We start from the raw sequence: 13,863 nt of genomic DNA on the forward strand, positions 1-13,863 counted from the left end.
AGAGAGAGAGAGTCAGGGTAGTCATTTATTTCTGATTACACTCCAGGTTTATCTGTCGGCGACTCAAAGCTGGACTTTTAGAAATCCTTGTACCACCTATTGACAACGGTATTTAATAGCAGACAAAACTGATAAAAGTGGTTAAGTCCCTCTGCCTCCTCTCTCCCTCCCCTCTTATTTACTCTCTTTCTCCCCCCCTCCACCCTCTCTCTTTCTCTCTCTCTCTCTCTCTCTCTCTCACACACACAAACACACAAGCACAAACACACACACACAAACACACACACACAAACACACACACACACTCAAAAAAACACATACACACAGACACATGAACTTATATTCTTATCACAAGCATACGCATCTAGGAATTCATGCTTTGATTTATAAGATTTGTATTCTTATTCACCTGGCAGTTATACACGTTTTTATTGAGTACTGAAACTCGTATTGGGTTTACATATAGCGTGTTCATATTTGGCAAGAGTGAGGGTTAAGACAGCATGGGGAATCACAACAATAAAAGGGTTAACAAAGTAAAAAAGAAAATGTCAAGAGTAAAGGTATGTGCACATAGTGCAACTTCATCGAAATCGAAATGTTTGATCTGCGTGCTGTGAAGCCATTCGATAATTAAATTACTTTGGAAAATTGAAGTTCTCACTGATATCCAAAGCTCGAATGGGGTGACAGCACGAATCTCAATTTCGACAACTCGAATCAAAAGACACGCCATAAATTAATGTACTTTCAACTCATCAAAAATACATACGGTGCAGTAAGATACAACATTAACAATTGTGCAACCAATCTTCATAATCGTGCATCAAACCATAATTTTGTAATTTTAAGATCTTTTTAAGTACTGTAATCATATCACATAATAATAAGTGCATTAAATAAAACGACACAACCTAACTCACTGGATAGCCATGACTGAGCGTTGTTATGTCATCTCGCCCCAAAATTAAAGTTAATGGCAGATTCTCAGAGAAAATCAAATTAATGATTAAGATACTCATCAACAATACGTCTAGAACTTAGTCTATTCAAGCTTCATACCTTTCTTCTAGGTGCTGTAGTCTTTTACTGTTTCGTCTCTGACCGGACTAAAATAAAACGCGATGCAGTACTTTCTTATTTTAGTTTCAGTAAGAGTTCACCGGCACTTACAACATAATTTGGTCATATCAGTACAGAAGATTAGAAGTGTTACTACGAGAGATTAAAGACAGGAAAGAAGGAAAAAACCCACACCAGGGCGTCTGCCAACCATCAACGAAGTACTTTCTTTTACACAGCCAAAGTTTGACCCATTCCTCTAAAACCTTCTATACTCTCCTTTTGCTGATGCAGCTGACAGATGTTGATCGGTGTTTTTTGTTTGTTTGTTTCTTGTTTTTGTTTGTTTGTTTTTTTTGGTGTTTTTTATGACGTGGGAGAGGGTGGAAAAGAGGTTAAACATTGAGGATGCTGTACATTTACCTCAAATTATGTTAAATTTGTGATATAGAAAACGCGGTTGTTCAATAAATTATGGTATGCTAAATGCTGAATAGTGAACGACGTGAACAACGAGACAGTTGAGTGTCAACCCCCCCCCCCCCAAAAAAAAAAAAACAACCCCCCCCCCAAACCCCCCCCAACAAACAAACACCAAAAACAATGACGAAGAAGACAACAACAACAACAACAACAACAACAATCACAGCAACAATAACAACAATGATAGCAAACAATAGCTACAACAGCAACACTCAGACAACCACGCGATACAAGCTGTTTGGTTAAGGGCCAGTAACCGGCCTTTTATCACGAGTTCGAAAAGTCAACTCCCCTTAAAAAGAATTTCTGTCAGTTTTTTCCCTTCACTCAGTCAGTCAACAGGGAAATGAAACCTTGATGGGATTCCCTAATCGTCACCCATTATGAATACAATAACTGACAATGCTATATAATATACAAAATATTCATAACTAAAGACATGGAAACCCTTATATAAGTATTCTGATGGAATGATATACTCTGAAAAAGCAAGACAACTAGCAAAAAAGACTTCACGTTTTCTGGCTTTCCTAAAACAGTTAACAGAAGGATCACATCTGACAGGAAAGGGTCTGGAAAAACTGATAAGACTCAACTTCCAAATAAGTATTCTTAACTGTTTCAGAACGAGACGTATTAGTCATAACATGAACACGAAACAGATATTGAGGCCGATATATTAGAGGTACGCCATGAATGGGTTAAACTGCCACAAAATCTACAAAAAAGATGCAACTGGTCTGAACTGAACCTACAAGCCTTTATGAACTCTCTTATTAATAAATGTATATGCATGGATGTAGCGAATGTTTGATTTCTCGTGTTCTTTAATCAACCCAAACCGTAAAAGCTGATGATCGTAGCGCTACTAAAAGTGTAGATCTATTCTTGACGTTTTGGTCGGAGGCTGAGACTGAAGCATGCAACAACTTGATGTAAGGCAAAATGCTATGACGCTTGGTACATACAGAAATGTCTATGTTAGTTAATGTTTACAAATTGTATACAGTACGCTTGAATAGGAAACTTAAATTTTCTTCATAGTGTATAGAATGCCGGTTCTAATCAGCTCCATGCTTGGAGACCAAGAATGTTGATGAGTGTTGCCTGAACATCAGTTACATGGGGAAAGCAAACATTGAGAAATGGAAACACACTGCTAGAGTGCATCACAGATACGCCATTGTGATAATAATGTATCATATTTTAAAAACAAATTGAGTCAAACCAGTAATGCAAGCTTAAGAATACGCAAAGAGTATTTTTCAAACACATGTAATCAACAAAATATTTTGTGTATTTCATCTCAAGATACCAAGGTACAATTATCACAACGAAATAATATAATACGTCAGTGTAAAGTTTTCTAAAGAGAATATACGACCTTCTTGAAGTCTAGTGGTTTCCAAAGCTAGAAACAGCCAGGGACAAGTTTCTAGTGGTTTCTTGTTTGTCACACTTTCACAGACGTTTTTTTTTCAGTTTAATTTTAAACTTCAGTGCTAAAGAAAAACTTCCCTTGCTTTCAGTCAAGTAATTATTGTTTTCTTTCACGAAATGCATTTTATGGCTTTAAGCATTTATTTTTTAAAACCATAAAATCAAAATCTCTGATCATGATCCTCATTGAGGCAGATCGAGTATGTGTATTAATAAGTGAATATACACACAAACACACCCTACATCCATATAAATAGAGGAAATAACGGAAACTGTCTACGACTATAGATATTTCCCAGAAACACATTGAGAGTTTAAGCAGCAAACGCTTATATAACACTGCCAAACACTAAAATCCTCATTCTCGCTGCAAAAGGGACGTTAAGTACAGCATTTGGCGTTTATTTTTAGATTATGCTTGTTCGTACTGTAGTTTTGACATTGTCTGTCTGGCTTACATAGATTTTGCAGTATTATGCAAACATTACATAAGTTAAGTAACACAACAAGAAAATGTGTCAACTCATAATTAGTCAGTGCAAGCCTTTCAGTAGCAGGATGATATGTACATAATATAAACATTGACGAGAACAGAAAATAATAGGAGCCATGAATAATATTATAGTAAGTGTGAATAACAAAATATTCATATATGTATAGATGAAGTGCATTGTGTAAAGTAGGGCATTGTGCTAACATCACAGAGTGGTTCTTAAAGCATTGGTTTATGTCATGTTTATACAGGCGAGGATCCCTATTCGTTCTTCACAGAATCGGAAACAAACACATCTAAAAAACCCCAAATCAAACAGAAAAGCAACATCCGCATACGCAAACATCGCTTCAAAATCATTGTTCATTGTTCATTGTTTCAGGAAGCAACATCCTTGCACTCCGGACATGTCCATTGATGCCCTGTTGCTCTCTCCAAAATGTCGCCGAGGGTCTTTCCACTGATTGTGCCAGTGCATAACTGGTTGAACGACGTTCTTCTGTTCTTTCCTGCAAGGATGCCAGATTTTCCGCTTCCTTTTTGTACTCCCAAAAGCATCATCCTCTCCACGGCAGTACTGGCCTCTGCCTCCCTATCTTCTTCTTCAATCAGCTGGCGAGAGAGACATTTAAGGATCTCGCCCCTATCTGGTTGAACCGTATTGTCAACTGAGGTGGCCTCACCAGCGAGTCTGTCGGCTTTTTCATTTCCCCTAACCTGCAAGACCAGGGCAGAAAATCCACGAGAGCGATCGTATAGGCGCTGCTCGCTTCAAAATCACGAACGGCTACTCATCTGTGCTACACAGTAACCATAAAAGCATCTTTTGATTTTAAAAATACCAATAGCGTTTACGGTTGCTTTTGAAATGATAATAATCTTCATTTTGCAAGATGTAGTTGTTTCCCTTTCACCTCCAGATTGCACCCTTTTCTGTAGTACAAACGAATAAGTAAAATTACATTGATCAAGGCTGAAATGTTGACCATCTTTCAATCATTGTTTTGTCTTTTCATTTCTAAATCTAGCAGGTCAATTGATCTTCGTCTTAGAGAATTTCTGTTAAGTTTTTGTAAGGTTCAGCCATCAACAGTGCAAGGCAGGACATCGGAGTCTTGGGGTAGTAGCTTTCGACACAAAACCAGCCCTGACGTAAACGAAACTTCTGCTTTACTGAGTAAACCTTGCCTTCAAGAACATAGACATCAACATGTTCTGACATACAAAGCATAATAATGATGATAATAATTATTATAATGAATATGGATCATCATCATCCTCATCCTCATCCTCATCCTCATCAGCATCCTCATCCTCATCCTCATCATCATCATCATCATCATCATCATCATCATTGTCATGGTAATAACAATGTAAAAAGACGTGGAATGGACCAGCATTCACAAAGTAAACAAAAGAAAAATATATTATATTATCACTCACACAGCCTTTCTACAATGGTTACTGTTGGTATTCAGACTTTCTCCTTCAGTCACTTGTGAAAAATATGTCTATTTGCTGTGATCATTTACATTTTAGGTTCATGACACCGCTTCACGAATAAACGAATATTACATGCTGCATTCTGACAAAAACGAGAAGAAATTTTTTAAAAATATCTTAAGACACGCATGCATCACACAGTCAGTTTACTGAAGTAATGGGAAGCTATAGATAATCTATTTCTGAATTTATTCATCACACTATCAGTTTAAAACTTAAATGAAATAGTCATCTAATATGGATAATAATAACATTCTGTCCTTAATGAACCCCCCACCCCCTTATACCTACACAATCCCCCCTCCTTTTCCACACACACACACACACACACACACACACACACACACACACACACACACACACACACACACACACACACACACACACACACACACACACACACATACACACGAGTGCGCACCATAAAGTTACATAAAACGCAAAATCTTCCTTCAAGCAGACTTCCATGGAATGTTCTCCAGTTAATCATCAAAACAATCAGACCTTATAGTGAGCGTATCACTGCCTGATATCAGGTGTTTGATATGAAAAACGTGACTTTGATGCACTCATAGATTTATCATTGAAAATGGGCCGTGAAAGGAGGGGGGGGGGGTACAATTAATAATGTTACACTCGTAATGATAATTATTATGTAGCGAATATTGCAGGAGCGTTTCCTTGACTTTCACGATGGTAAACGTAGTCTCCATGCAGTAGAGGAGAAGGGAATTTAAAAGTAGAGTAAACCTTCCGGAAATTGTGTTCCAGAAATTGTGTTCCAGAAATTGTGAAAGCCATCGATTTCCTCATTGGGAAATTTGTTCTGACTTATCGTATGGATAATGTTATTTTTGGAGTGTTATCTAAGGTCCACGGGGTTGGTATGCCAGACTTCTGCTATTCCTGACTTTATCGATAAGGAACATTGCAATAGTGTCTCTGCAACAGTTGTCTTACGGTACCAGCCCGCTTAAGACCATGTCCTTTGTCGAAAACGTAAGTACGTAACGATCAGCAATTGTAAGATGAGGTAAGACAGGAGCACAAGCAATAGCTGGCACATGAGATTCTTTCTCCATGACACAGTGAAGGTTTCTCTTTAGAGAAGTCGCCAGTAGAAAACCACTAATTGATATTCATCTTATCGTGGCCTCGCAAACCACCACAAAACATCACAGGAAGAACTGGCATGTGCGTGGTATCCATCTTATTTAACTCTAATCGGCTGCTGCGTTAGTATGTTAAATACCTCAGGTTCTTCAACTTTGACCCTGGGAATTATACATTTTGTTCGTTCGGATGTTGGACAGATCATCATGGCCAGATTTCTTTCATAGAGTGGAAAACTCAACAGTTGAATTAAGTCATGAAAAATCAAGCCTATTTGATTTCTAGATCACAGTCTGGTACACTAATTGATTAACATGGTGGCCAACAGAAAATCTGAAGGCAACTACGAGTCACATGACACGGCAGCGTGACGTCTTGTCTTTGCTCGCGGAATTCGTTTGGCGCTGATGGACTTTCCAGGTTCAAAGCTAATGAAGCTGAGCATAGATCTAGATCTATTTGAAAAAGCGTACACTGGCCTGGTCCGTGCCATTTCCCGACCTGATCAGATTCGATCTGATCATGCACATTGGGTCCATTTGACTAATCGGCATCTGTACTTAGAGATTGGTGAAGGTGTCATTTCCTTAGTTTCCATATAAAACACGAATAGGAATCACTGTGACGGTTTATTCAAAGCAGTTTCCCACGGAACTGCTAGACACTTGACACAGTATGTAAACTTGGCATATCTCCCCATAGAAGCAGCCTTAGGGCACGAGGCCGTGGTTAGCGTGGAACAACTCTTCTTGCACTCTCCTGACAGCGCTGCCCGACACCTTGCCCGGCATGTGGCGCGTGAACAGCTCGGCTAGCCCTGGGACGTCCTCTCTGTCAAGGCCGTGAGCGAATCTGTGGGGAGGAAAGAACGTTGTTAAAAAGATTGTGGATGCTGTTACACGTCTTTTTTATAAAAACAATATAGGCGTTAAACGCCTGCATTGACATAGTTTAAATCACACACAAGGCGAGTTTCAACCCTACCTGTCCGCATCAACTTAGGCTGAGAGGGATGTAACAGCGTCTCAGCAGAAACACTGACAGTTACATTCGATAAAATTCTCCGCACACGAGAATCAAACTCAGGTCTTCTACTTGCGACGGCGAAGCGCTTAACTTCTACACCACAGATGGGGTTGTTCACACAAGAAAAGCTTTAGGTGTGAGACGTGTATAGATCTAGCCTATAAGCTTACAATGTATGGGGTTTTTGTTATTTGTACATTGTATAATGTTATGGCGTTAGTAACTAAGTGGTAGTTGATGTTTAAACTTTTATTGTAATTCATATGGATATAAAGGATAGCACAGTGGCTCGATAAAGATTATCTATATAGAGGCGAGATAGAGCAAAGTATATTAATATACGATATGCAGAATTATCTTAGTTTTTAGTATGGTCATGATCATATAAGTGCCGAAGGTTAAAGGTGTTACAAGAGAGTAACAAACACAAAAAAACAAGGGGGAGAGATAAGGACGATAGGTGTTTGACAGGAAAGAAGGAGCAAACCACATCAGAGTACCCACGCAGAAACATCTGATAATTTGTTTTTTAAAAATTAAGTAGGACAGCCAACACTCGCCATTAATTAAGAGTAAAGGAGTGTGGATGGTGTCAATTCTATTGCCACAGTGGTGGTAGTTATTGTAATGATGGAGGTTTTGAGTGTAATCAAAATCAAATGGAAAGAACAGAATAACGACTGGGAGAAGGGATTACCTTCAAGACAGGGCAGGTGGGGAGAAGAGCAAAAAGCAAAGGTATAGTGCGAAGAAAGATATTGTTTTAGTAATAACACTTCGCTTTAGATATCACATGGTCTATCGGCAAACTTTCCAAAAAACATAACAGGGCCAATTTTTATAAAATCAACCTCTCATCCTAAAAAAATACCCCAAAACAATCACCCCCCCCCAAATAAAAAAATAAGTAAAAACAGCAACCCCCCCCCCCCCAAACAAAATCACCTCTCCTTTGCGCATCCAAAAAGGCAAACAAAAAAACAAACAAACAAACAAAAGAAACAAGCAAACCAGAACCCACCTCCCCCAACAACAACAACAACAACAACAAAAACAAAAACAACAACAACAACACTAACAACAACAACAAAAACAAAAACAACAACAACAACAACAACAAAAACAAAAACAACAACAACAACAACAACAACAACAACAACAACAACAACAGCAACAACAACAGCAGCAACAACAACAACAAAACCTCCAAACAAACATAAATACATGAAATTCAACAATTGTAATTTGCGAGCCACCAAATTAGCAACTATAGAGAGCTCATCGAAATACCATACCGTATTAATCAACTCCCAGATAATAACTTTTCATACATTTTAAGAAAAAAACTAATTCTCCTCGTCTCATTACAACCTGTGTTTATTGTGTTAAAACACTTTTCTTTTCTTCCAATTGTCGCTATAGAGACGCGTCGAGCTTGCCTCAATGAGATCACAACAGTGTGAGCTAATATTTCCCCGGGCATCCATAAATTGACCCTTTCTGAGACCCTGGAGAGAATATGTTTGCTTTTCCCCAGAGGAGCTGCTTAGCTCAATGCAGAGATGGAAAACAATTAAGAAAAGCAAACGCTGCGATGGTTAAGAAAACGAGAGACAAATTTGATATACAAATTGATTAATCGGTTTGTTGGAAGATCTAAGGCGTTGATCAAACAAGCAGCAAACTCATTCAATTTTTACACCTTCTCGGGTAATGTCATGACATCTAAAGACGTTGTAAAAGGACACATAAATAACTAGATTCATGTCTGAGAAATAGAGGGAGATGTTATTTCTATACAAATCGTTTCAAACATGCACGTACCTGCATGCGTTCCCACTCAAGCGCTTGAGCGGGTATATTTTACACACGTATACACAAATATTAACCCCCCCCCCCCCACATACGATCAATTGTTTTCCGAGTACCAGAATTGAAACAGACATCTGCGATCCAGTTTTACCACTCGTTTCTCTGCTTGTACTCTCTTTAAAGACCTATTAGTGGGTGGTGGGCGAGTGCTATGGTGTTGTTAGCTCCTCTTTCCTATCAAATATTTTTCGTTCTTGTCTCTCCTCCTTCTATTTGTGTTTATTACTCTCTTGTAACAAAAGGTCAAGTGGTTCGGACACCTCACGCGGATGCCCTCAAACCATCCAGCTCTGAGAGCATACAACATTAAATATTCTGGATGGAGAGCCAGAGGAAGACCAAGGCGACGATGGAGTGAATCTGTGGCAGACACCCTTAAAGATCATGGGATGTCCCTCCTACAGGCCACACGACTTGCTGCAGACAGACACCTGTGTCTCCCCGCGACACCCCCAGGGTACAAGCGGAAGAAAAAAGTAAAAGTAAAAGTAAAGTACTCTCTTGTAACACCTCAAATCTTCGGCACTGAAAAGACCTATTTGTGTTGCAAGGTCCGAGAAACGCTTACTAAAGCACAAAAGATCTATTATTGTCCCGCTCTTTTGTCGTCACCTATATTATGTCATAGTTCTCTAAGCAACTTATTCCTGGTCTACCTTTAAGCTCAAATTCAATCACATAGACAAAGTAGACACAATTAAAGACAATTGCCGTAATATTTGGCACCTGTGGTGGCCAATGGAGCAAAAGGCACAATATGCCTACCCGCGGGTAGACACACTGGTGCCAAAATACCCACAGATACACAAACATAAAATATACTGTTAGACATATAGCCATTCATGTATTCATAGATTGGCACATCAACGCATGAAATGTGAGTTACGTCCTAGGAAAACAGCACAGGAACTGAATTATTCATAAGTATTCATCGTTCTTTTCCTTCACCCCCCCCCCCAATCGAAAAAAATGGCCTATATTAAACAGATATTGATGCTTCAAGAGTAAATGAAGGCTCCTAAAATCGTGAAAGAAAAGTTACTCTCCTCTAACACTGTTCCTTTCTTATTTCGATGGTCTGCTGTAATCAGCGTAAACCATTTTTGAATCATTACTCAAGAACAAACAAAGAATGGCTCTTCTCTCTCCGTTACTCAATCCCATCAAAATGACGCCATCTGATTTGCATAACGTTGGACACGTGACGTGTGAGCTATAGTCAAACAAAGTTAAGACGAAGTTAGTTTTGTGGTAGATTGTGCATTGTTGCTTTTAATAATTACGTTTCACTTTCTGCAAAAAGGCCCGAAATTCTTCTTACAAAGAAATGACACAAGAAGACCGACAAACATGATGCTCGTGTTCTGTGCATTATTGTAAAGCGCACTGAGTACGTCAGTGCGGTCTTACGGGTAATGTGTTATATAGTTGAACATAATAATAACAATAATAATAATAATAATAATAATAATAATAATAATAATAATAATAATAATAATAATAGTAATAACAACAATAATAACAATAATAATAAGTATTATTTATTTATTTATTTATTTTTTACCCTCCCCATTTCTAAAAACTGACGCTTTTGTTTTTAGTAGAAACAACAACAGCAAAAAGTGTGCTTTTGTTTTTAGTAGAAACAACAACAGCAAAAAGTGTGCAGCATTTTGGACTTTAAAATTAAGTGTTATTATAAGTGTAAACTTACATATATATATATATATATATATATATATATATATATATATATATATATATATATATATGTATTTTGTAGTATCATGTGTCTTCATTTTCATAAAGTTTATCAGTAAATTACACGTCTAAATGTAACAATAGCTCTGACCGGAAATTGTAACATCATCTGGTTAGTAGTTAATTGTTCCCTCCTCTGCTATGTCTACTCACGAGGAGGACACCCGCTTTCCCGCTTCCTAGTGGAGTCGTCTTTACAGTGTCACCGAAAGTTCCGAAAGTTTGCACAAAGTCTCATACTATGGTGGTGACATTGTTACTGTAAGTGTTAGCCCCTAAACTACTGGGCCAAGATGAGTAGGCAAAGGCGATTAGATTTAGATAGAGATACACATTTTTTCTGGTTTGGGGGTTGTAATTTTGTGTTTGCGTCTGTATTTTCAATCTCTCCTTAATATTTGTGTACCTAAGTTGATTTGAGATGAACATGCCCCGTTTAGCATACTTTTATCTCTTTGATGTAAGGGATTTTTTTTCCATAATTATTGTTTTTAACCGGATCGTTTATCCAGAGGGATGTGTACCATGACTTGTGGGTTGGCCTGCAAGAAGATTCACTGTCCGGGGCGAGTGAGGTCATCACAATACGAAGAAACCACTTTTCCCACGGAAAGTCCAACTATATTTCCTGCTATTATTGTTGTTGTTGTTGTTGTTGTTGTTGTTGTTGTTGTTGTTGTTGTTGTTCTTCTTCTTCTTCTTCTTCTTCTTCTTCTTCTTCTTCTTCTTCTTCTTCTTCTTCTTCTTCTTCTTCTTTTTCTTCTTCTTTTTCTTTTTCTTCTTCTTCTTCTTCTTCTTCTTCTTCTTCTTCTTCTTCTTCTTCTTCTTCTTCTTCTTCTTCTTCTTCTTCTTCTTCTTCTTCTTCTTCTTCTTCTTCTTCTTCTTCTTCTTCTTCTTCTTATTATTATTATTATTATTATTATTATTATAGTCATCGTCAATAATATTGTTGAAAAGCGCAATTGTTCACTTCCTTTTTTGAAAATGCGCTATACAAATTTATGAAATTGATCACTATTACAATTCTAATACTTACACTCTTCTTCTTCTTCTTCTTCTTCTTCTTCTTCTTCTTCTTCTTCTTCTTCTTCTTCTTCTTCTTCTTCTTCTTCTTCTTCTTCTTCTTCTTCTTCTTCTTCTTCTTCTTCTTCTCTTCTTTTTCTTCTATAATAACACAATAAAATAATAATAATAATAATAATAATAATAATAATAATAATAATAAATACTACTACTACAATCATTATTATTATTATTATTATTATTATTATTATTATTATTATTATTATTATTATTATTATTATTATTATTTTAAAATTTAAAAACAATTATTATTATCATTATTATCATTATTATCATTATATTATTATCAACTGTCAGACCTGGAAATGCATTCCTCGGTAAACTGGCAAAGACACAGTAGCCGTGACACATGTCTTTGCTGTGGCGGGTGGGGCAACACTTGACGCACCAGTTTGACCAGGTAGGGGGCGCTCATCATCACTGTCAGGCGCTCAGAAATGGACATCTGAGAAATAAACGAAAAGAAAGACCAATAACAAGAATTAACTCTTTGCACACGCGCATTCAGGTCATTCGACAACGCTTGGAGACGAGCTGTTTTGAACAGTAACTTCATTTTTTATTCATGCAGATTCTTTTTTCTTTCTGTTTTAAAAAATCTGAAACTTCATCTGAAACCTCGCAACAGCATAAGGTCATATGAGCGCCTGAAGATTAGAGGTGTTACAAGAGAGTAACAAACATAAAAAAAGAAGAAGGGGAGATAAGGACGATAGATGTTTGATAGAAAAGAAAGAAGAAGCAAACCACACTAGAGCATCCGCCAACCACCCACAATATCAAGAATTAACTCTTTGCACACGCGCATTCAGGTCATTCGACAACGCTTGGAGAAGAGCTGTTTTGAAGAGTAGCTTCTTTATTCCTGCAGATTTTTCTCTTTCTCTTTTCTTTCTCTGAAATTTTAAAAAGGGGCAAGCAATGACATGTAAACTATGAAATGATACGCAAATTTGTGTTTCTGATATGTTTGGGATGGTTCGAAAAGTGTCGTAAGATTGCCTTTGGTCTGCTGTTGCTGTTGATCGGAGATATATGTGTCCGCTGTGTCGTTTAAGAGTTACTTTCTCCCCATGTCATTGCTCGGTAAACTAAGATAGTTCAATGTCATTATAGCAAAGTGCGGTCAACAATTCGTGGCGTAACGTTAAATCCTATACTATCCAACATAGATTCTCCAGCTTTTGCACAATGACTTGTATTAATTTGTCTTGATGTATTTGGAAAATTGTGTAATGCATAAAAGACCTGGGCGAAATATTTTTGTAAACACCTGTTAGCTGCATTCTAGAAAATTCCTTACTAAATACTAATTAAAAATCCAAGTGGGTGGTTTCTACAGACTTTAAAGGTGTACAGTTGGGGCAATGTAACGCTTTTAAAAGCAAGTCCGTAATTGTTTTTCTAATTCCGACATTGTACTTGCATGTTTTGAAAGCCTTTAGTGCAAAATTGTGTTCACTACAAAATTGATTTTCTGTAATAAGTTTTGCCACTAAAATGTGTCATTGGTGAGCTGTGACGTAGGCCATATGCGTATGAAAAATATGGGTGAGAAGCGGGAAGTGCTTTGAACAATCTTATTTTCCGCGTGACGGAGATTTATAGTGTTTTATATAAATTCATGAAAAAAAATCTAGCCTCAATTGTTGTGGAAAATGTGATTAAGTTAAGACAAATTGATGCAAACTGCTGTGAAAAATATGGGCGACATATTCACACGTTAAAGAAATATTTGAGGATAAGTTGTGCCATGAATTTTTGCCACACTATTATAGTATAATGGCCACAGACAGAATTTGGTGCATTATGGAGGTGTACGTCATATGGGACGTTGAACCCATACACTTACTTTACTTACAAGAGAGCAAAAGGAAATTATACACAGGCATACTTCAATAAGCAAAGTTTCTTACACAGCGTTCATTGTTAGTGTGGCATGTCCTTCCTTATCAAAAATATTGCAAGAGAGAGATAGATAGATAGATAGATAGATAGATAGATAGATAGATAGATAGATAGATAGA

General features: G+C 37.4%; 1 protein-coding gene across 1 annotated transcript in view; it reads right to left on the minus strand.

Moving 5' to 3' along the window:
• Positions 1–6,294: 6,294 nt before the first annotated feature.
• The window catches only part of LOC101855797, an 8,589-nt gene continuing 1,020 nt past the window's right edge, over positions 6,295–13,863 (minus strand). The window contains exons 2-3 of the mRNA XM_005100552.3: positions 12,136–12,281; positions 6,295–6,946 (exon numbers count right to left, since the gene is read on the minus strand). Coding sequence (XP_005100609.1) covers positions 6,805–6,946; positions 12,136–12,281 — 288 coding nt within the window. The 3' untranslated portion in view covers positions 6,295–6,804. The remainder of the gene's footprint in view (positions 6,947–12,135; positions 12,282–13,863) is intronic.

The sequence above is a fragment of the Aplysia californica genome, unplaced genomic scaffold, assembly GCF_000002075.1.
Source record: "Aplysia californica isolate F4 #8 unplaced genomic scaffold, AplCal3.0 scaffold00251, whole genome shotgun sequence".
NCBI lineage: Eukaryota > Metazoa > Mollusca > Gastropoda > Aplysiida > Aplysiidae > Aplysia > Aplysia californica.